Source organism: Paralichthys olivaceus, chromosome 16 (assembly GCF_024713975.1).
Source record: "Paralichthys olivaceus isolate ysfri-2021 chromosome 16, ASM2471397v2, whole genome shotgun sequence".
NCBI classification, from domain to species: domain Eukaryota; kingdom Metazoa; phylum Chordata; class Actinopteri; order Pleuronectiformes; family Paralichthyidae; genus Paralichthys; species Paralichthys olivaceus.
In genome coordinates this window covers 19,678,256-19,701,539 of record NC_091108.1, presented here as the reverse complement: position 1 = coordinate 19,701,539, position 23,284 = coordinate 19,678,256, and the positions used below count along the sequence as shown (strand labels likewise).

At 40.1% G+C, this 23,284-nt stretch overlaps 1 protein-coding gene across 12 annotated transcripts in view; it reads left to right on the top strand.

Annotated features, from left to right (window-relative positions):
• Nucleotides 1-23,284, top strand: part of astn1 (astrotactin 1) — a 389,228-nt gene that overhangs the window by 100,968 nt on the left and 264,976 nt on the right. For 2 of the 12 annotated variants that reach the window (XM_069511741.1, XM_069511743.1), the window contains exons 6-8: nt 11,670-11,819; nt 13,393-13,545; nt 18,705-18,872. In XM_069511741.1, the coding sequence (XP_069367842.1) occupies nt 11,670-11,819; nt 13,393-13,545; nt 18,705-18,872 (471 nt within the window). The remainder of the gene's footprint in view (nt 1-11,669; nt 11,820-13,392; nt 13,546-18,704; nt 18,873-23,284) is intronic. The other 10 variants (XM_069511748.1, XM_069511752.1, XM_069511742.1 and 7 more) reach the window with 7 other exon arrangements.

Below are 23,284 nucleotides of genomic sequence, written 5' to 3'. Positions count from 1 at the left end.
CAGAAAGCAGCACTTGACACTGTCGGCAGCTCCAAATGGCGGTCTTGGAATATTAAAAACTTAAGCGCCCCAATTCTCTGTAACATCGGTGAACTGCAAACAACACAGTGATATTTACCTCTCCTGCTAGCAGGGGAGGCTTTATAGATTACTTTGAGACGTGGGTGTACTGTCTTAGAAAAAATCATCCTGCCATGACAACTTTGTGTAATGTGAGTTCCTAAATCTTGATCGTCTCTTGAAAAGTGACAACATGCATGATATATTTGAAATTTAAAACAAGCTGTGTCTATATACCTCTTAAAAACAACCATTTGTTTCCATGCACACAGTGATTTGTATCTCTGAGATGTAAAAGCAAAGCTAGTCTGCACTGTCTTCTACGGACAGCCAATACTGATTTCTTTCAACAAGGATCGTATATATAGTTTCTTGAACCTGATCCAAACATGTCACAACAATATATATATAGGCACTGAGAGAACACTGGACACAGGGGCTCTGGATTGTGGTTGAGACTTTTAATTGGCCCGAGATAAATATATTCTCTGCTGCACATCATAGTAGTTTCCGGCACTTTACGAGGTAGTAAAAGTAAACTTTCATTTAGAAAGGTCTAATCCACTGTATATGAATAGAATGAAATAAAAAACAACAATATAATTCAAAAAGAGAGATTTCTAAATGCTTACATTAATCACAACACTCCTATCATCTGGTCACTCCATCAAAACCATTAACCCCTTCCTGCTTCCACTGTACAGACAATCAACCACTGTACAGTTAATAAGCTAACATTAGCAACTGTATCTCAGTATAAAACACGGTTGGTCACCGCTTAAAACCTCGCCAAATTCTAACTTTTAATTAAAACAGTGAATAAAAAAGGTATGTAAGGTTCATGGGTAACTTTAGTCATGATATTGTTATAAAACTGTCTGCACCATTTAGTGAGATTTATGCTGATAGTGGAACCAGATGGGTAATTTTAGGATCCAGTTATGTTTAGATTAGACAATTTGGTGTATTATGCATTACTATACAGTTTTAATTGTTATTATGAAGTCTTGATTTAATAGATGTATTGTTCCAAGTGTTCTTAGACTGATTTTCTACTTCTTACCTGTAGCAACATCCCAACTGTCACTCAATTCTGTATTGGGTGTGAAGGCTCAATAACAAAGAAAACTCCCTTTTTACTGCAAGAAACTTTTCCATTAAAACCAGACTCAGTGTGTTTGGACATCTGCCTCGACTGGTTGGGGTGAGCGGAGAAAAATGGACAAGCTGGTAAGGACAGAGAGCTTTTGTAACTAGTATTCATATGGTGGCTGGCATATCAGTGGTTACCCACCACACTACTTGATGAGCCCGAGACCAACTAGCCCTGAAGTTAGTCTGTTTTTTTATCCAGCCTTTAGCAACATGGAGTTTGCAAATACCCATGTTTGAATTTAAAGACAAAGGCACAACTTTGGGTGTGGTCTGGTCCTTTTAGGTTCGTACATTTCTGTCACAGGTTGATGATTTTAGATTCTCATTTGCAGCAATAAAGTACTTATAGTAATATTCCCCTCCACAAAAATCATGGAAAACTGAGTTGCAGTGTCAACAATTGATATTCAAAGAAGACAAACTAATGCTGGAGAGCCAGTCTCTTGCAGTCCTGCAGCAACTTTGTCCAGCAACTCTTTGGTCAGATGCTTTGCTCTTGAGTATTCCTTCTTTCTTTACTGCCCTCTCATCCTCTGGCTGCATTAATGAGAGTTTGCCAAAGTCCTAGTTCTGCCCCTTGTCCTCAAGCCATCCGAACAAATGAAACTTAAGCTTCATGCTCAGAAAAAGAAAAGAAAGATGTCATCAAAATTAATTTAGTAATATTTTGTATATTTGGAGAGCAAGAAAAAAAGTGTGAAGAAAGAAGGGAAATCCCTGTGTATTAATATACTGGGTATATGTGTTGTGTAAGCTTGGTGTATGAACATGCCTTCTACTGCACTGAACAAACAGAAACACATGCACAACTTTAAAATCTCAGTGCTTCCAGGTACAGGATGGTATCCTCCAAACTTTGCAGCATAGGAATGAGGCTTTCTAAGCAGGTAATTAGATCAGTGGCATGCATTTTTGCATCGCTGTTGTTGGAAATTTCCTGTCAATGAATTTCATCTTTGTCATAAAATATGCACAAACAGAACTTTTGTTGTCCTCAGTGGACAACTTTTGTGCATGTGCAAGGCGGCCATTACTGGCAGGTAAGGTAATGACTCTTCCCCTTTTTTGCTGAAGATGCCCGAGTGCCTCTCTTCCCTCCATATGTCAGCACTTTAAATGGACTCCAGAGTTACTTCTAAAGCAACTAAACTTACCAAAGATGCCAAATGGGAATAGGGAACGTCAGAGAGATGGACTGGTACGGCCCCACACCTGCAGGCCCAATCACTATTTCATGATTATGATTGCTGAGCAGGTGTATTATTGATTTTGAATTGTGCACCAAACAACAATGACGTTAATGATGTCTAAAGTAGTGAACAAGTTTAGTCATGTTACATTGTTCCATTACTTCTGCATACGTCACAAAGGTTGCCTTCATCACCTACATCACAAATGTAAGTAACTAGCTCTGTTGTGTTGGAATGTTAAGAGAAATATTATATTTATATTAATGATTAAACGTAAGCAGATTCATTATTTGTCCACCAAGATGGCTTTGTAGTGACAGGTGTAATAACACAAATGGACAAATTCCTCTTGGTGTGCTCCAAGATGAATTTTGTTGCACATGTACAGTATCTGAGCAGAGTAGCAAGAAATCTATAGAAAATTGTCTTTGTGATATTACTACGAACAAAACTCAAGAAATCAAAGACAGAATGAAAATAGATGCTTTCTCCTATGTTGGATGAAAGATGAAAGTCTTTGTGTGTGTGTGTGTGTGTGTGTGTGTGTGTGTGTGTGTGTGCGCGCCGGCCACCACATCAATTCAGCTCATGATGGCAGGCCCATTACTGGATCTGTTGTCCTGCCGCTGTGAGCAAATTTCTATTATTTCAGGTTGTTTAATGGTAACCCGTTGTGCCTTTTAGAGTTTGGGCTGAGGAGAGGGATGGCTTTTGGCGTCAGGTGCTGGTCAGCCATGGCTTGCACTACAACCTTGCCATGTCTGTTTCCTCACAGCCTGTGATCCTGGGCTCTTTTGGACATACATTCTGTCCCATTACTTCACAGTGGGGCCATTTGGTCTCACCTTCTTGCCTCCAAATGGTTTCAGGGTCATGCCCTGTAAAACACAGCCAGAATAAGAGATGCCCTGCGATGTGTGGTATGAATTGGGATCTTAGGAAGAGTAGTGTGTGGCATGTGGTGTCTTTCAGTTTACGCAGAAAAAGGTAGAATTAGAAGTACTTTAGGGCTGTCGTGAACTTATTTAAACCCAGTTTAAACTGGTGGTATGGGTGTGTCTACAGTGGAAATGGGGTGATTTTAACATTATCTGTGTTAGTCAATGATTTAAATCCTGTCCGGAATAATCCTCTGGGTAATTTTTCACCTCCACTCCGCAGTAATAATTACAGCCTCAATTACCTGAAGTTCTTTGGTGAACTCAATGGTCCGACTGTAATTTGAATCCTGTCTGGAGTGACATCCCTTTATCTCAAAGTAGAATTACTGCTTTCTTATTTTTTCAACTCTAACATATAGAGAAATAATTAAAGCAACAAGAGAAGCTAGGCCCTGTGATAGCTCATCAAATGGGCCATTGCAACGTCAGGTTCAGGTCATAGTTTTGTTTAAAAACCCGTTGTTTCACTTAAAGTTACAGTTTGATAAATATGCACCATTGTAGCATTCCATGCCTCTGGTAGCAGAGCATTGTTGTTGCTGTCTGGATCCACTCTTGTTAAAGCAGGAACCCACAGTTCTTTGGTCCCTAATTTAAAAAAAGGCCCTGTCAACTGTTGAACTGTAGAATCTTTCCACACTAACGAAAGTTAATTAGAACAAACGGCGGTGGAAGCTGCGATATCATTGTTTGACAAACTTTTGGTGACTCGCACACTTAAAGTTTTAGTTGGACTCTCTTGCTCCTCAGATTTTCAACTGCGTCTTTAAACTTAAGATGTGCTGTGCACAAGCCTCAGTTTTACCCTTAATGGCTCTTTGTTTAACCAGAGCCAAAAGGAAATCTGCTTTGACTCTCAGGTTGTTAAAGCAGTGGGTAGTCATTTGTATTTGTTATATTGCCCAACAAATTGCAGTTACAGCCATAATTTATCCTCATTATCAAACATTTTATACAGTTACTACATGACACTGCAGGCGGGTTATTGATGCATGAGCAATACTGGCATCTGCATTTGTTGAGCAATCACAATTGTTTGACTCTTACACTGGCACGTGTCATGGGGAAGAAACAAAACAAACCTAGGTGTACTAATAAATTTACATATGACTTGTTCATGCTTTTGAAGTATTTAATGGATTAGACATTTACTTGAACTATGGAATTGTCACATAAATAATACATGTTATGGAAGAATAACACAGTGGTTTTCAAAATTCTGAATATATCCAGGTACCTCTTGTCCAAAATTATAACAACGCTACATGAAATCCAAGCAACACATTTAGAATAGATTGTCCATGGCAGCTGTCACTATGTATTACTTTAAAACACAAACCAACTCTCACACTAGCACTCACACTGATACTCTACACAAAGTTCTGGGTCATTATGGCTGCTGCAAAAAGGAGGGTGACACTGTTGTGATAGTAGCAGTGTTTTCTAGGTGCCCAAACAATGAATGTATTTCTTCACAATAATATCAAGTTATCAGATTAAACATTGGTGTTAGTTTCAGGCAATGTGGGTACAATATACTTCATCTTTCCCCAGTTCAATTATCAAACCTTGTTATCTTTTTACTTTTGTTCAACATATGTTAAAGATTGTAGAGCATTCAATTATTTTTATTTATGCCTGCAAATTAATTAATAGGCCTGCTAGAAATGAAGTGATTTTTGCATGTATTTGATTCATTTAAGTAGAATTATTCTCATGATGTTTGGATATTTTGACCTAATGATAGCAACGATGGAGATAACAGGGAAGTTAAGGGATGACATGCAAGCAAGGGATTCAAACCCAGGCTGGCGGGGAAGGGACTTGGACTAGATATATAGGACTAGCAGTGATGTGAAGATGAGGTAATGATGATTATGGACAGACATTACACTACAAATGTCTGATAGGTCAGTGTGCGCTCCCCTCAGAAGCTGTTAGCTATATTTTCTCTTCACTCTATGTGAAAATGCCTTTCTTCTTGTGCACCACCGCAGAATGCTGTTGCAATTTGAGCCACATTAAGTTCCTCCAGTGTGGATCTATTATGTTGTGGACAGCATTTCTTTTATGTCCTCACTGGGAACTGTGCAGCCTCAGAGCTGTTAAGGGCAGCATCGTTCTATTCAGGTGTTTAGAGAGCTACTTACAGTAAAAGCTTCATTTGCTGCACTTGTGAAACTGAAAATCCTCATAAAAAACCTTAAAATAACCTTTCAAAATCTATGCTCCTGGAAGCATTCAGAGTGCTGCAGTTGGTTGTTGACATGTGCCACCAATAGTTGTGTAACAAATGAAAAACTAGAGCTTCAGGGAAAATGCATGGCTTGTGGTGGCCATGTTACATAAACAGTTTGGTAGTTACAGAAATGACTGGACACAGTTTGAATGGTTTTGGGGGAGGCCATCTGAGATGCATCTCTGATGAAGTACATTGGCAGTTTATTTAGGCACAGAGGTGCTTTGAGCTAAACATATCATGGCTTAAGGCTGAACCCAAAGGAAGATACTGGACAATCTGGCAAAGTGATTTTTTTTTTTAACTTTAACTCAGGCAGTAATGAAGAGATGGTGGCAGGCTGAGGCTTGGGGCCGAGATGAGGGGGCGGTATCCAGGAGGATGCTTGGCAGAGAGTACCCCGAGGCAGGGAACTGGCTTGTGAGCTTGGCAGACTGGCAAGGTGGACAGGCAGGCAGATGATCCTGAAGACACAGAGAGCAGGTGTAAGACGGGCAGGCAGGCAGCCTGGCGAGCTGTCTGACAGAGGTACTAGTGTCTGTTATTCTGGTGGAGAAGTTTGAGGCGTGGCACATAGACAAACCAATGGATTGCACAACAATATGGCTGGGACTAGCGGCGGGGTTCGTGTAGTGAGGTGGGGATGGCTTGATAACGTGCACGGGTGTTGATTTGCGAGAAAGGGCAAGTGTGCTGAAGGAGAGAGAGAGAGAAGAGAGAGAAGGCTAAGAGGGATTGGAAACAAACAGACACAAAACCAACACTCACCAAGCAGATCTGAAAAAGGCCACAAATAAATACATACACCACAGGAAAGCAAGTCGAAGAGGGGGTCGAGACAAAATGGAAAAACCAAGCATGCTACTTGCTAGCTCCAGTGTACCTTTTGTGTCACTGTTGGTGGGACGGACGCAACGCTCTGAAGATGTCACTACTGGTTTCCAGTATGTTTTGACATTTTCTTGATTAAACAATTCAATAATCCAAACAAATGTTAATAGATAAATCAATAATGGATATTTTAATTTATTTCAGCCCACTTTGACTACAGAGAATACACATCACACTTGCAAATATGGCAATTATGGGCCCCCAAAAAACCTAAAAGCCATTAAGCATTGTCTTTCTTTAATTAAATATTGTGTCATTGTTCAGAAGGATTTCATGCTCTAACCTAATTGGAGTGAAAACTTGTTGTCAGTGTTTTGTTTGCCTTCATTCTCCACAAAGCTGTGCCAGTTTTATAAATAGTGTGTCTGAGCTCCCGTCACTGATCCTGCCTGGATGGGACTGTTTCTCAATACTGGTTGATTTGATATCCATGCCCTGACATTTTCCGTCTTAGATTTCTTTAGCTTTAACTTAGTCTGTACTCTCACGGCACCTCAGTTTTGGAGACACACTCTTACATCATCTGTTTCCCGAATCGTTGCGACCTATTTTTAAGTCTGCATTTGATCAATGAAGATATCCAAACACTGTCCCACTCTAAAGTATCAGTTACCATGTAGCTTTCTGGATCTGGCTCCTCTATTTACAATTCTATTGACTATTTGAGGCTGACTCACTGCTCGTAAACTCTGAACCTTTCAGCCATAGAGCTTGAGGAGGACACAACATTATTCTTATTCTCTTTTAAGAAAGTGTAGCCCATTAGATTTCTGTCCTCTGAAGGCTACATATTGATTGTCTACATCACCAAAGTGCATGACAACCTTGAGCATGTCTTTTTTGTTATTATATTTCAATATATGACCATGAATGTGTCGGCAGGACTAAAACGCACATGTAGAGAGTTGAGCATCTCTGTAAGCTCTCAGGTCTCATTCTACAACTTGGTACTATCAGAATTAAATCAGACACAACAAAAAACAGATGGAGAAACATCTCCTGTTCATCTCCTCTTACTTTTCCAACTTTCAGGGAAAGCCCTTGAACCACAGACAGAAAAGATGTATTTTGTCGCTCTGTGCTACAGCAGCAAGAGAAAAGTTAAAGTAGACTTGATTTACAAAGATTGTAGAACATCCAGACTTGTGCTTACACGTTTGTCTTTATCCTTCAACCCAGCATGTTACAGATAGAAGCCCTTCAGGAAACACAGTATAAACCATGACTTTGAGATGGGACTGCAGCTTTAAATCTAAGTGACTCGATCGTTGCCTGCTCTGAAACTATTCAAAAACAATATACATTGCATATGCACACATTGTTGGAGTTTGTAAAAATACAGCTTGAAACCCCAGCGGATCATTTTCTGCTAAAAATGACATTGTTTTTATGAAGTCATGTTACCAGCATCTCTTGGGGGATAGCAAGGTTGGTTGTTCAGCCCCCCACAACTACAGAGTTGATGATAAATTACTTTTGTACAGACTCTCATTGTCCCCAGAGGATGAAGCCTGATGACTCTGTTAACCCACTTACTTTTCTCCAAGCACCACCACCATGAAGTCAATATTTCTCGGCAATTATTTGAAAGACTGGCAGAAGATGTGGTACGGACATTAAACAGCTAGAAATTTGCTGTCACAAATACGTAAAAGTTCAAATCAAAAGGGAAATGCAGAATATTCTTACTGTGCTTGCTTTATATGTGTTTACCTTAAGTCTAGCTATCATTTGTATCTACTGAAGAATATGTTTTTCTGAAAGAAAGACCTCCTTGATCCAAAGCTTGGTGCAAAGAGATTGTATTTGTCTTCACTTCACTGTTTCACTGCAGAGTTTTGATAAGTGCACTGAATTATGTTGTGAGTCACTTTGTTCCCTGCCAGTATTTCTAGCGGGAAAGGGTAAGCTGAATATTGCTTTATTATTAAATCAGTCGCGCAAAATGCGACTGAAACACTGGTGTCATCAAAAACTCTGTCCCACTTGTGAAGTAAAGCAACACCAACATCTGTGCTGTCAGATAGTCATGGCTGCCAATAATATTTACACGACACATTCATATCTTCAGTGCATATTGTTCCAAAACCAACAGTATGAAAAACTGATGGAGCTTCTGTCATGAAAAAGTCCTTCTCAGTTTGTCACTTCGACATTGCTGCCAACAGTGTTTTCATTCCTCCATTGTTTCGGAGGGATCTTCTCCAGTTTAATCAAGAGCTTTGTCTTGGTTGGGGATTTTTAAAGCTCTTGTCACTGAACAATGTTAGCATGAATTTTATTTTGAATCACATACATCCCGCTGAGGCTGCAAATCTTTGCTGCTTTGATGGATTTTCCCCGTCACTTTGTGGTTCGCGTCCTGCTAACACTTGTAATGCAAGCTTCAATACATGCCCTCTAAATATAGCTAATGCCTTTTGCTAAAACACACTCAGCTGAAATGCATTGTATCATAAGAGCGGTTTGTTTATCCAATTGTTTTGCCCTCTCTTTGTATCAGTCCCGGTCCTTAAGAGCATAATGTAGCTCTAAATGACAGATCAGTGGGGCTACATTCACTGCTGAAGAGAGGGACATTTACTATCTCACTGGAATGCAAAATGAAAAATCGGTGAGGAGTATAAATGGGATTATTTTGCTAAAGCTGTGGATTCTACCATTTTTTTTTTTTTTTTTGCATTTGTATCCTGCACTCAACCTTGCGTGTGGAAAAGCACTTTACATGAAACACCAAATGAAAAAGTTTAACAGAAATAAAGGCGTTAAAAACCTACAGCCGTGTTGGCACTGTCCTGTAAGATACCCTATCCATATAAGTGTTGTGTATTTAGCCATTTAGTCTTCAATCTTTTCCATCTCACTTTTATTTTTGTATCATAGATTGAAGTCCATATTATTTTTTTTTAATGAACTTATTTTGGCACAATGTCACCGACATGATTATTACCGACAAAGTATAAGATCAGTGACGGCAACTTGTTATCCAAACCAAACTCCATCATGCTGTCACATTGTTTGGTACATTGTGTTTTACATTCGGAGACTGTGTTCATTCTATGGAAAATGTTTTGAATGATAAAAGCCTTTTTAAATCTCAGTTTAAGGTCATTGTACGTGAGATACTCTCAGGTTTCAGACTTCTGATCAAGCAGATAAATGCTTTACAATCATGAATAATGAATGAATCATCTCCATGGACTCAGTCTTCCCTGTTCTCTGACATGTTATGCACTAAATGATTGAGGAGTTGAAAAGTAATCAATAGCGGAATCTATACTGAATATAAAATGTAATAAACTGCAGCTCATACAATATACACTATGTATATACATGTTATGTGTATAAATGTTAAATGGTCTGTATTTATATATGGCACTTTTCTAGTCTTGCCGGCCACTCAAAGCACTTTACAGTGCAGGTTTTACATCCACACACACATCCATACAGTGCATCTATGTGCTGTACTTTTCTCTATGAGAGGGGCCAATTTGGATTTTGGTATCTTGCCCAAGGACACTTTGGCATTTGAAATTGGGCGAAACTGGGATCGAACTACCGACACTCTGGTTACAGTGAAAAAACTCATACATAACATGTGGTCATCTTAGTATTGTTCATGTTACTATCAGGGCAACGGAAACCGTGCTGTATAAAGTGCAGTGTAGCTTGATTTAAGCAGTAGGACTTAGTCACAGTAACACATTGAGAAAGAGAGAAAGCTATATACAGTACAGATTGGTAGACACTAACAAATGCTATATGTACTACACCTTTCTTAATTATCGCTTCATCAGTGATTGAATATTTCAGGGACTGTAAAGAAAAAAACTCCAGAAACAAGCCCCAACAGCAGTGTTACTGCTTCCCAGTGCATTGTTAATTTCATAAAACAGATTGTGTTATTCTAATTGACTCAGGCGCTGTGTTCAATCCAATAGGTACAAGTCAAAGATTAATTTAACTTTGAAGTTTCGATGAAGCAGCATTTTGAAATCACTGTGACCATGTTGTCGGTACTCCTCCACAGTTAGACCAAACATGGGGAAATTCATTATGAAATTGGAAACCTTTTCATCTCCTGTTGCGTATTTTCTGTTTCTGAAGCCGCTCCTGTCATGCAGGGCTGTTTGAAATGTGTTAAAGGAAACATCAAAATAAGCCCCTAAATTAATAAACTGAGGATTTACACACATTTCCCAATTATGCCCGCAAGTGCTAATTGGAAGCTCAGATGGAACAATTAAATTGAGTTGGTCAAAGGCAAAGCAAATAAACCATGAACTCTTTACTCAAGACTGTTGTTGTCTTTTGTGGAGAAGTCTATAATGTGGCTGTATCTAGAAGCAGTAGTACAATAATACAGTAGTTCAGTGCTAGTCTGGCAAGTGCTATAATCTTAATCAAGTTCATTGTAAAAATTGACTAAATGAATATTATTTGATTAACAAATATTGTAAATACTGCATTTATGATTGTGATGCTTTCTTTGATTTGACAGTAAGTGGTTTACTACACTAGACATTGATACATATAATGTTTATATAATAACAGTTTATATTGCACTGAATGATAACGCTAGTTAGACACCATGATGTTGCAGACCTTCACTAGAGGATATTTATAGTATTCTTCATGTAAGGTTCATTCTGGTGAACCTTGCAGGGTTTTAATCAACAACTCAAGGTGAGGTGTGATTTGCTCTAATGCGTTTCCCCAAGGACAAACACATTCGACTAAAAATATATCCGATCAAAGTGAAGACGCTGCATCCTGCTCACTTCACATGCACCCACATCTGGGGAGTTTTGTCATGGCTTCCATTTCTTGCAAGTTTGAGTTTAATTGAATAGAGTCGCTACTAATTGTGTATTATCTTGATGGAATAATAAACAAAATGGTTAAAACAAAAGTTATCAGCAACGTTCGACGGGTATGTTGATAGAAAAAAGAAAAAAGGGATTTCTAAGCTTTTCTTCACAGTGAGAAATTTCTAGGCCACATTTCAAGTATTGATTAGAGAAAACTTCTCATGCACTGATCTGTTTCCACACTGAATCCAGCCGTGGGTTCATCCGTTCTCGCTGCTCCCTCCCTGCCATGTCTGTGAGGCCAACTTGAGGCCAAACTCCCCACCGCGGTTCCACAGCTTCTTTTCATTGGAGGTGTATTTGTTTTGTGTGAATCCAACAGCGGGTTCAACTTTCTTGAACCCAGACGGGGACTCTGGGACGGAGGCAGACAGCGAGCCTCAGCTGGCCTTTTACACCGACCCAAACCGCAGTCGCCGCCGGAGTCGAGGTATGAGAAATGGTAATGCCAACAGCGCGTGGGGCTCAGGGGGTAAGGAGGACTCATACACCTACAGACAGTTTATCTCGCCGTCTGATGGTATTACCATCACCATGACGCATGACAAGTAACCTTTACAGTGCATCATAGCAGATGGATAGTTCCAGTGTTGTGTGTTTGCTCGTGACTTTGACTCCTAAAGGAAATGCCTACAATTTGTTGTTATGCTGCGTGTATACATATTCGTGTCCAGTGTTTGTGAGCATGTGAAACTGATCTCAGCGCATCATCGCACAATCTTGTTCCCTGAAATCAAACAAGATGATGAGATCAGAGGTTCTCCGTGAAAATATGTTGAGATCAATTGCATCTCATGACTTGGAGATCACCGCAATTTGAAATAATATACAGAAATATTATTTCTGAGGGGGATCCTGCACAGAAGGCTGCCGAAGAAAGTGAAGTGTCAAAGCACGTTTTCTTTTTTTTGTATCTGTCAGCATGTCATGTCCTTGCAAATTTAATGTGCACTTCTGGAGTATGGAAGAGAGGAAGCAAAAATAAAGAAAAAAGAATAAGGAAAAAATAGAGACCAAGCCCTTAAAATAATAGCTGCTGTCAGAAGGCGTTACAAGCTTTTACAATGCCTCTGAGCCAATTATTCCACTGTCATGTGCACAGGTGTCACAAACACGGCAAACCCTCCAGAAGTGTGGCCAACACCTTTAATGAGAGGGTTAAGAAAAGAGTGGCTGCAACACTGCCCTCACTGTGTTGTTTAGATCCAGAGGAAAGGCTCATTCATGAGGGATGACAAAAGTATTTCTTCAAATCAGTGGAATTATGAGCAAAGCATGGCAATATTCAAATATGTTTTATTTCCCTGTATTCCTGGATGATTATTTTAGTGTTATAACAAATAAAAAATACAAAGTGTGAATCAAAGAGTGGGGGGAGTATGCCCTGCATTGTCTTTCTGGGTAAAATACCAGATTCATATATGATTTGAAATGTCAGTTTCTCCTGGGGTTATTCTGCTAGTTAGAGAAATAACCACTTAAGACAAAGTGCGAGTTGTGTATATTCAAGTTCACTGTGTGATTTTGTGTGTGTGAGAGAATGTGAATGCATGCATGCCCCTGTGGGTACGAGGTCACGTTTAACACTTTCTGTTTTGCACCCTGCAGTAAAAGAGATAAGGGAAGTGTTCTCGATCTATAGGAGGGAAGACGAGTAGAGAAACGAGGGAAGGTTGCACAACAACCTCTGAACTGTTTTTTTTTTTTGTTGTTTCTGCCCAACTCTCTTTTTTTCCATCACATCCCAGGGTGGATTTTAATACCTTTCAAAAGTAAACCTTATTTCTGTGCCACTGAGCCATGTCCGGGCTAAACCTCCCAAAGGCTTGCTGTTTTTCATCCAAAGGTCCTTTTCATGGGCGCTAAGCCTATTTTTTGGCTTGTTTGTAAAGCCTGTGTAGGCTGTGTATGTATATGTTTGTGTGGCTGTGTGCATGTTTATTGAACTGTGGGGTCATGGGGAATAGAGTTGCTTCATGTATCTCCTCCGTCTGTTGTTCCCACCTCCCCCACTCCCTCCCTGTGCGTTTCTTTTTGTTTCCCAGCAGCAGGTTCCCCACGGAGCCCCATCAATAAGACCACCCTGACTCTGATCAGTGTCATTAGCTGTGTCATTGGCTTGGTTTACTCCTCTCACCTCTCCTGCAGCCTCTCAGTCCGAGTAATCCTACATGTGCCGGAGCACCTCATCGCTGATGGTAAGACATTCCAACCACACACCTCTCAGGGGCGTTCAAAGCCCCTTGCGTCTCAACTGCTCTTTTTTTTCCGCCACCGACCAGGGAATTCAGTGTGCTCCATTTCTCAGAGCGAGTGCCTGCGCTTTGTGGTCGAGTTATATTTGCTCTGCTCTCTGAAAGACAAAGGTAAATGTCAGCTTGACCACCCCCTCCCCAGGTTTCCCCCCGAGCGAGACCACACGACAGATGTGCCCTCGAAGCATCGCAGCACATTGAGGCCAGGTAGCTGTGACCACCTGCAGCAAACCCTCCATCACTCTTCCCCTTGTACTTTCTGAGATGTTCAACCACCTCACTAATGAATTTCAATGTAGCACCTGCAGAAAAAACCACCACCGCAGGGGCCGAGCACTGGCTCATTGGCATTTTTCAGCTGTCACAGGAGTGAGCTGGCAGTCCAGATGTATTATAGACTGTGACCAGGCCCACTCATCTATCATCTGTAGGTCTGATTTGATTCGGCGCGCTGCTGCTTTCCGGTGGTATGCGCTGGCCTGCCAAGGAGATATTAAAATTCCAGGGAGGCGTCCGTGGTGGTAACTTTGAAGAGGAGAGATGAAAGATGGCAAATTCGCCTGTTGAATTACAAAACTGGGATCGATTTAGCATGTTTCCATAAATGTCTCCACAATCTCATCAGACTTGATTTCATGTCATGGTGAATCAGATGAAAATCTGGATTCTCCCACAGGGGAAAGAAGCTATTAATGCCACCAGCTGCGCATGTGTCTACCTTCAAATACTGTGGAGGAAAGCACAGAGATGTGGAGTAACACCTTTCTTCCTGCCTTTCACATCAGGGAAAGTTATCATTGAGAGTTTGTTGTGTGCTTACACAGGATAACTATATCTGCTGCAATTCTAGATACATAACACAAGACAGGAGAAACTTTCTTCCATCAAACTTAGAGATAGTCTCAAATAGAAATGTGGCAAACGGATATGATCTCAGATTGGATTATGTGGAAGTGGGTTTTCTACTAACATCTCCGTCTGAGACATATCAAAATTGAGAAAACTATTTCTGGGGATGCCCCTTTGGCCGAGTGGTCTACACAGCATAATGTGATTGTACTAATAGCAGCTGGAGAGAGATCTTTGCCACCTATCATGGTCTAGGACACTTTACCATCCTGAATGGCCATCTGCTGGAGACTGGACATTGCAGTCACCCATTGGCCTTTACAATTTTGAGAGTGTCCTGCACATACAGCTATATAATATGTTCTAGCCACCGGTGACAGCACTGAGCACATTGCTGCTGTGGTGGCACCATAGTCACAGCTGAGTAAGAAACCCTGCTCCATCTGTCATTTTTTCATGTGCCAGTTTAAATGAAGATAATTTTTTGCTTAGAGTAAATTATATTTTTGTGTTACTTTGCTCCTTCCTTCTGTTATTTCTCACCAGAAAATGCACTTAGGAGATTGTCTGCTAGTCAGTGCTTCTATTCTCAACACTCTTCCCATAGCAAATTGCATGAGCCTCCAAGTGAATAAATAAATCAATTATACAAGCCAGAAAAAAAAAAAAAAAATCAATAATATATAATTGTATTGCTTGAATGTTCTTTGTATTACAATTTTCTGAAACATTATCTGCTTCCATTCATTACTTTCCAGGCATTCATGGTCTCCCGTGAGATTCACACTTCAGGTGGTGATGAATTTCTGTAATCAAGTCATGTTTGATACTTTGCTAAATAGGTTTAATTCAGTTAGAGGTCAGTTAGTGGATACATTTTCACACACAACCGTAAAGCATGTATGTTTATTATTAGAATCCACTTCATGATGAAGAAACAGAAATCTGCATGTTCATGATTGCCAAAGACATCAGACTGGGCATAAAATGTTTCATAAAAACATTGAAGCATCTTATAGGTGTTTTACATCTGGGAGTTTTTCCAAGTTATTTAAGAACTCTCCGCAATTAAGCAAACACGATACGTCCAGCCATTTGCAGAGTGTGCTGTGGTTTTAAAGGGATCATCAAAGGGGATGGCACTAACTGGGGCACACAGAGCTGGCCAAGAATTCATTAAAGTTGTCTGGGTTAGCAAATGCCCAGTGCATTCCATCTTTGCAAATGGACGGGGCTTTGGTCAATGTGTCTAGCTGCTAATATACAGAGATCACACAGCCGACGACTCGGTAGCTTTCTCCAGGCTGTTGCAAACAAGCAAAGAAACGTCAAGCGCATCAACCTGCTTTTCACTGGCTTGAGTAAAGTAAAGAATTACTGACAGATGTCTACTCACACAACCGCATTCCAGATATCAACCCTTGGTCTATTCAGCGGAACTCATCAATCACATATTTTGAAGGGGATTTTATTGTTGCACCTTTCAACAATAATGCCATATGTATGGGCTCAAAAAAGGGTCAAAATGATTTTGAGCTTGTGAAGGAATTCCTCACAAATGATTCAAAAAATGTGTAAATCAACCTCTGGAAAAGATCTGCATTCGTAAAAGTTAAGACACTTAGTACTTAAACATTTATGTCCAGAAAGAAAACAGAAAACAATGCGTCAAACTTGAGCTACTGTCCTCACATTCTAGATGAAGCCTACACCTCCACACTATTCTATGTTCTTTACACGACCACAGCACATTAAAAAGTTACTGTCATAAATTTCAAAAAACTACAATAACTTAGGACCTGCAGAGGAGAAGAAGGCAACAAAACCACCAGCCCTCTGATTGGACAACTTGACATTTCGTCATTGGACTGTCAAAGAAGTGATAATGTGTTTAATTTCCCATAATGATTCAAATTGCATTTGTGTTACCTCCATTTACAAAAAACTGAATCCACGTGTACAAACTTGAATTTCCCTTGCACAAAATAAACAAAAATAAACAGCATAAATAAACAGGCCTGCTGAAAACACCTCAGAGAGGGTGTTTATCTGATGCCAAAATGAAGAAGGACCCCATTGTTTCCCTCTATTTATGTCACTAATTATACACACGTGAAAATAACGTCAGAGAAGTGTCACTGCGGGTACCTGGGGGGGTGCAAAAGTAAGAACCCCTGAGAGAGTGTTTACTGATAGCTGCTAATTCCACATAATAATTTGCTTAAAAAAGTTAATTCCCAGAGACTTTAAAGTGATAACTCACCGACAAATGGAAATTCACTGGTTATCTACTCAGCACTGTGCCTATGGAAGGGTGGGTGGAGTGTTTGAGTCCACAAAACGCTTCTGGAGTCTCAGGGTTAAACAGTGTTGCAGCCAAATGCAATACAGTTGAAGTAAATGGAACCCTTTCTTCAGATGTAATAAAACAACAGAGAAAAAAACATAACATGCCTTCATTCCTCTTCTTGTGGTGTCATCCAAGTGTCCGCAAGCCCCGACATTCATATTGGACTCCAATTTAAATGTTTCGGTAAACTAGCCCTTTAAGCTTTAAAGCTTGGGTTGGTAATCCTTGAAAAGCGAGTAAGCGCAGGCCACACTTTACAATGACACCTCCCACCCACTCCCATCAGCCCTCTTGTCAGAGCTACGCCCCCAAAAACTCCTGAACATGCTGTGACTCTCTCACCATCATCTGACGATCATCTCTGCTTCTGCGATGGATGACTCTCTGGCTGAAGACTCCCGTGCAGCGAGAGCACGGGCAGGCAGGCAGGTCGATTAGTGACCGACCAATCATTTCATACAGTGTGGGTGATGGTTGCTTGTGTTTCTTTCTGTCCTGTGAGACAAACACACACTGGATTTTCTTTTTTTCTAGACGACTTTATTGATGGCGAAGGGAGTTTTATAGGGAAATTTTATATATATAACCAACGCTTTAACCGAGTTTCTATCCAGATACAATCAAATTATCACATCTTATATTATCTGTGAGAGCCATAATAATAATTAAATGTTCTCTATCAAGTCTGAAACTTTCTATTGTTACAGTGCACCAATGGGAATTACAAAAAAAAAAACGTTTTTTCAACCAAAATCATCCAGTGGAAACTATTATTTGTAATCTAGTTATCTTGTCTGAATCTTCAACATTTTATCTGATCAAGATCTTTGTTCCAAAAGCATGAAAAACTGTGTCTGCACAGGATTCACACCCCTACTCTCGTCACAGTTACCCTCCACCTCTTGGTGCATGTGTTTCGCTGCAGGGCAGAGAAAAAGTAAAATAAAGATTCCTCATCTGGCTGCCTGTGGTTACTGATAATTACAATAAGAAACAAGTTATCCTTATTACTGGCACTGCTTCATTTAAATGGTTCTGACAATTTGCATATTTTTACATATGAGTTTTGCAGTTTTGCACTTTATTGGAATACATGTAAAATGCTTCTATTCTAATTCTAATAATCATTTTTTCTTGTTGGGAAGATTCTCTAACGCTCAGGGTTGTCATTTTCCATTTCAGTGTTGAGTCTATTCGGCGTCTTAAATGTGGCTGACAATATTTTAGTAGGAAGGTTCAAAATATTTAATGTCTGTGTGTTTTCATGTTTTTAATTATTGTAAACAAAATCAAGGAACATTCTCAAATGTTAAACTTTAATTTCAAGCTGAGTATGTATCTTGCAGTCATTTGCTTTCATATTTTGACTTCCACCAAGGTGAAAAACATTTCTGTGTGTTTGTCTGTTTGTTAGTCCGCAGGATTATACAACAACTACAGGACAGATTACCACGGAACTTGAGAGATGCACTTTGAGTCCAGATCAGGGGTCCAGATCAGGGGCAGGGTCCAGGATTATTTTTTTTCACTTTCTTTAACATTGTGAGATCAGGTCATTTTTCAACATTGTTGTTGATTTCTCAAAGTATAACTAATGGATTTTGATGAGAAAAATTAGGCAGGTGATACCTATAAGAGTTTTAGTGCAGATCCTAATAAATATAAATCAGGATCAATTGAATTAAAATGTGGTGTCATATCTGGACTGCTTGGCTGAGGTATGCATCTCAACTCGTTCTCTCCTCCTTTTCACCCTGTCACCCTCTCCACCCTCTCCACCCACATCCCTCTACTTCTTTTCCATTCCTCCTCTTCTACCCTCCATCTGACCCTCATTTCCTGCCTCTGCATCTCCATTCCTCATGCTCTGTCTATACGTCCCTCCCCCTCCTCTCCTCCTCAGGTTCGAGGTTCATTTTGCTGCAGGGGAGCCAGTTGGACGCCTCAGACTGGCTGAACCCTGCCCAGATCTTGTTGTACTACCAGCAGAATGCCAGCGGGCCCTGGGTCAACGAGCTGTGTGGACGACGCCTCCTGGACCCCTGTGAGCACCAGTGTGATCAAGACACTGGTAAGCCGAGAGCATGGAATAAACACGCATCAGTTCTGCACGGTAACGGGATCTGTTACCAAAGAAACCAGATGTTTAATGGAGCCTATGCAGAGATACAGAGTAGAAGTACCCATTAAACATGTCAATCAACTTAACAGTCTAGTGTACGATACGGTGCTAACTACACAGAACAATTCATCCTCTGACTTTAAGGCAGTGACTTATTTAAAGCCAGCACTAAAGCTGCAGTAAATCTGGTTGGATGTATTTGTCTTAACAAGGGAATAAAAGCCCTTTCCCCCTACTGTTTCATAACCTGCAAGATTCATAACTCACACAACTGCTAAAATGAAACAAACACACCAGACTGACTACAGCAAGAAAAAGTCATGCTTTTCAAATGTCAGCAAATGCACTTTAAGTGTCAAAGGCAAAATGAGGCTGCTCCTTAATTCTGAAGAGTAGCCCTGTGAGTGTTGCGTCACTACACACTATATTGTATGATTGGATTCAACTGATTAATTGAAGGGAAGTGGAGAGGAACGCACAATTGCAAGGCACCTGTGTTAGAGGGCACTTTGGAGCTGGAGGACTTCTCCCCTCCAGGAGCCTTTAAAGCAGACGTCAGTGTGATCAGATAGAAAATACAGGGCCTGTGTTACCATCTACAGTAACTGACGAGCTATACGAAGGTCTGAAGGGAATGAATGCAGTCTGGTGGTGTTTCAACAGCAGTCAAAACGATCTGATTGGAGAGAATCATATCATTTACTTTACAGCTCATAAAACAAGTGTAAGTGTGAAGTACCTCTTTCTTAAAATGCTTTCGTATTATTTAAATTCTCTTTAGCATGGCAATGGTTGAGATAAAAGCATGAGGTGACTACTGTATTTCCTTAAATAAAAATAGCCTATAACTAAATGTCATGACTGGTATGAAGCTGTGCATCTTCAGGTGCAATAACAATATAAACCTTGTTAAAACAAATGAATGAATTCAGTCGTTGACGCTAGAGTGCTTTTACTCTGAAACGAGTACAGGAAGTGTTGCAAATATTTACATTTGTGAAGATAAGATCATTTTTGCTGTGAAACGCAGAGAAAATAGTCCAGACCTCGACTCTTTAGAAGAGCAGCGTGGATTACACGCAGGAGCCATGCCTGAGATGTGCAGCTCACGCAGGCAGTGCGTGTAACCAAGCAAAAATGTCTTGCGTCAAGCTATTAACCATCAAGCATCGAGTGATTACACCCCCACTACTGCAGGCACGTCCTTCCTGTCAGAAGTATTCTGAAAAAGCCACAACACTGATGCCCACGGATCATCTTTTCCTAGTTAATGGACGTGTTTCCTTAAAACTCAAAAGACAGGAAAAGAACAAAGAAACATGCTGGATGTGTTTCAGTTTAAATGTTAGCGGCAAGAAAATAAAAAAACCAAACATTTTGAACACGGGTGTGTCACCATGTATTTGTTCTTTTGGCCTCAGTAGTATTATGGAGCACTGACTTGTCAACTTGTCATAGCAGGAGGTCGCTCCAGGTATTTGCCACTGCAGTGTCTGAATGCATCCGTCAGTATTGGCTTCTCACCAGTGACTATTGTCTGAGAGCCCAGAACTCACTGGCTGTTACTCGTCTGTGGAAGGAAGGAGCCTTTTTTGTGTGTTTACAGTTGTGACTGGACTCGATCGGGCTGCAGGGCCAGAAATGGAAAATAGATTGCCTGCAGCACCTGACCTGGTTTTCTCCAGGGGAGCCGTGTGTGGAGCTCCAGGTAAAATGCAGAGAGACTGTGTCCAGCATCCATTTTAAAACTAGATGAAAAAAGTAAATAGATAAATAAATACTATTAAGAAACTATTAATGGAATGGAATGAAAAGAAGTTTATGAAAATGTATTACAACCTGTGACATGTGCCCTGATGGGATTGTATATACATTATCTAAGCTTAAAGGTCCAGTGTGTAAGATTTAGGTGAAAGGGATCTACTGGCAGACATTTAATGTAGAATAATCCTCATGATCTTTTCACTAGTTTGTTTCATCTAAATTGTATGAATTGTAGTTTTCTTTACCCCAGAAAAGCCCCTTTATATTTAAATACTTTATATTTACATCGTGGGGACCCTCTCTACGGAGGCTGCCATGTTTTTTACATTAGTCCAGACTGGACAAACTAAACACCTTTTGAGTTTTTATGACAATTAAAGACTACCACAGGTTCTTTTTCATTTTTGGAGGGTGAGGTGAGGGGTGTTCAGCTGCAACATGCAATTTCAACATTAAATACTGTCTCACAAAATTCTACACACTGTAGCTTTAAATGATTTTCGTATGTCAAATGCTTAGTATTAGGCCAATATTAAGGAAATTAAAAAATAATCTTAGATTTTGAGATAAAAGTTGCAATATTATAAGAAATTAAATCATTATATCATGTGAATACAGTTGTGATTCAATGAGTTCCACTCTTTCTACATTCTAAATCCCTACAAGTTCTTGTATCAGTATCCCCTGATACTTATGATAATGTGGTGCAGATGAGTATTTTGTTGTTGGTGAAACATTTACTATAGTACAAGTTAACAAGATGATCCACACTCCTCTTTTTAACGCCGGCTGCATGCTGATCTTTCAATATTCCCTCTGTAAAATAACATCCAGGCCAAAATTACGACAATTATCTCATAAAAGTGACTCACTTCTAGTAATATTAGATAATAATTCTTCTTTGTCAATATGGCGTCTGTTGTAGTTATATCATAATATCCCTTTTGGTGAATATCTAGACGCTTGTACAAAGTTAAATGAAAGAAGCTAGAGAACAAAAACACCTCACAGCCACAAGGTAGAGCAGCATTGTGTTGTAGAGCAGCGTTGTGTTGTCTTATCTCACTGGCCCTGTCCCCGGCTGCCACCTCTGCTGGTTACACCTCCTCACGCTGTGAGGCAGATATCATGGCTATGGATTCAAGACTGAAATAGAAATATAGACAATTTTATCTTATTTTCATAAATGTAATTCTTTCTCCTCTTCTGCTGCATTGCATATATGTTTGTTTTGTTTAGCATGGGGATGGTTGCAACCACCACGGTGTTGACAGATGGATGTGAAATGGGTCGAAGTGATGGATGTAAGCTCAATGGTACGCCTTCAATGTTGTGTTGAGGAAAAGCATCATGTCGATAGCTGACTGATGTGCATAATATAAATTCTGTTTGTGGCCCAAAAACGGAACATTGGAAGAGAACAGAGTAAAAAGTAAACGTCAGCGTAGCAGAATATTGTTCTTTAATTTAATCTCCACTGGTCTCTCTGCGATCACACAACTCTCACTTTCTCACAATTTACATCTTTGCAGTTGTTTGGAAAATTGCTTGCGGAGGCTGTCAGCTGAATACCAAAACAAGACATTGATGTAAAAATGCAGCTGGGATTTTGAAAGCAGCTCCTCGGCTGTAATATCACGACTCTAGATTGAGGGATGTAATACATGATGCATGCAAAGACTCTGATCTGATTTAAAGTGCACGGGGGAATCCATTTTGCTCAGTCGCTAGGACTGAACATTTCCTGACATATGGACAAAAGCAACAATTATAAAATGTCAAGACGAAACATTTCATATGAAACAATGTGAAAATAATGCACAGAGATTGTTTTTTTAGCCACACTTGAGGCATAGTGTGTGTCTCTACCATGTGCATCGACTGTACCTAATGTTTTATTCAAGCCACAGACCACATTCAGATTCCAAATGATGAGAACAGTTTGCTGATAAAACAGAATTGTAGAACATTTTGTTGTTTAACAAGCTCTTCATCACTCGCTCTGCCAGTGAATACATTTCCATTCTGCCTGCCTCTGAAATTCACCATGGAGGAAGCATGAGACTGTAAAACAGAATATTTTAATACATCTTGTTGTTTTAATATATTAGACAAATTTTAGACGAAAAAAAAAAATACACATTCCTTTCTATCTAGTTGCACAGGGACAGCACAGTGTTACTAACTAAGTCGTGGTGGGTGGAGGTCGGTCGCGAGAAGTCGGGTGGCTGCTCTGGTCGCCTTGGCAACATTCTTCGACCTTTGTGTGGTGGATATTGCTGCACGCTTCGATTCAGCAAAGCTGGATGCAAGTGTGTTATCATTCTATTTTTTGTCACTGATTAGCATTTGTGATTTGCATTTTGTGAGTAAGTTTGCAGCCAAGGTGAGGCGATGACGGATGGCAGGAACAGAGAAGTTAGTGCAGTGCAGATGGGAGTGGATGACAGGAGGGCGGGTGTGTGGCAGGAGAAAAGGAAAACAAGGCGAATGTGACATCAAGGGTTGGTGCTGTGACATTACTCTGGGTCCCTGATCTGATCTGTGCCAATTTAGGCCTGTGACTTAACCCTCTAAATATTGCTACCTGACAGTTG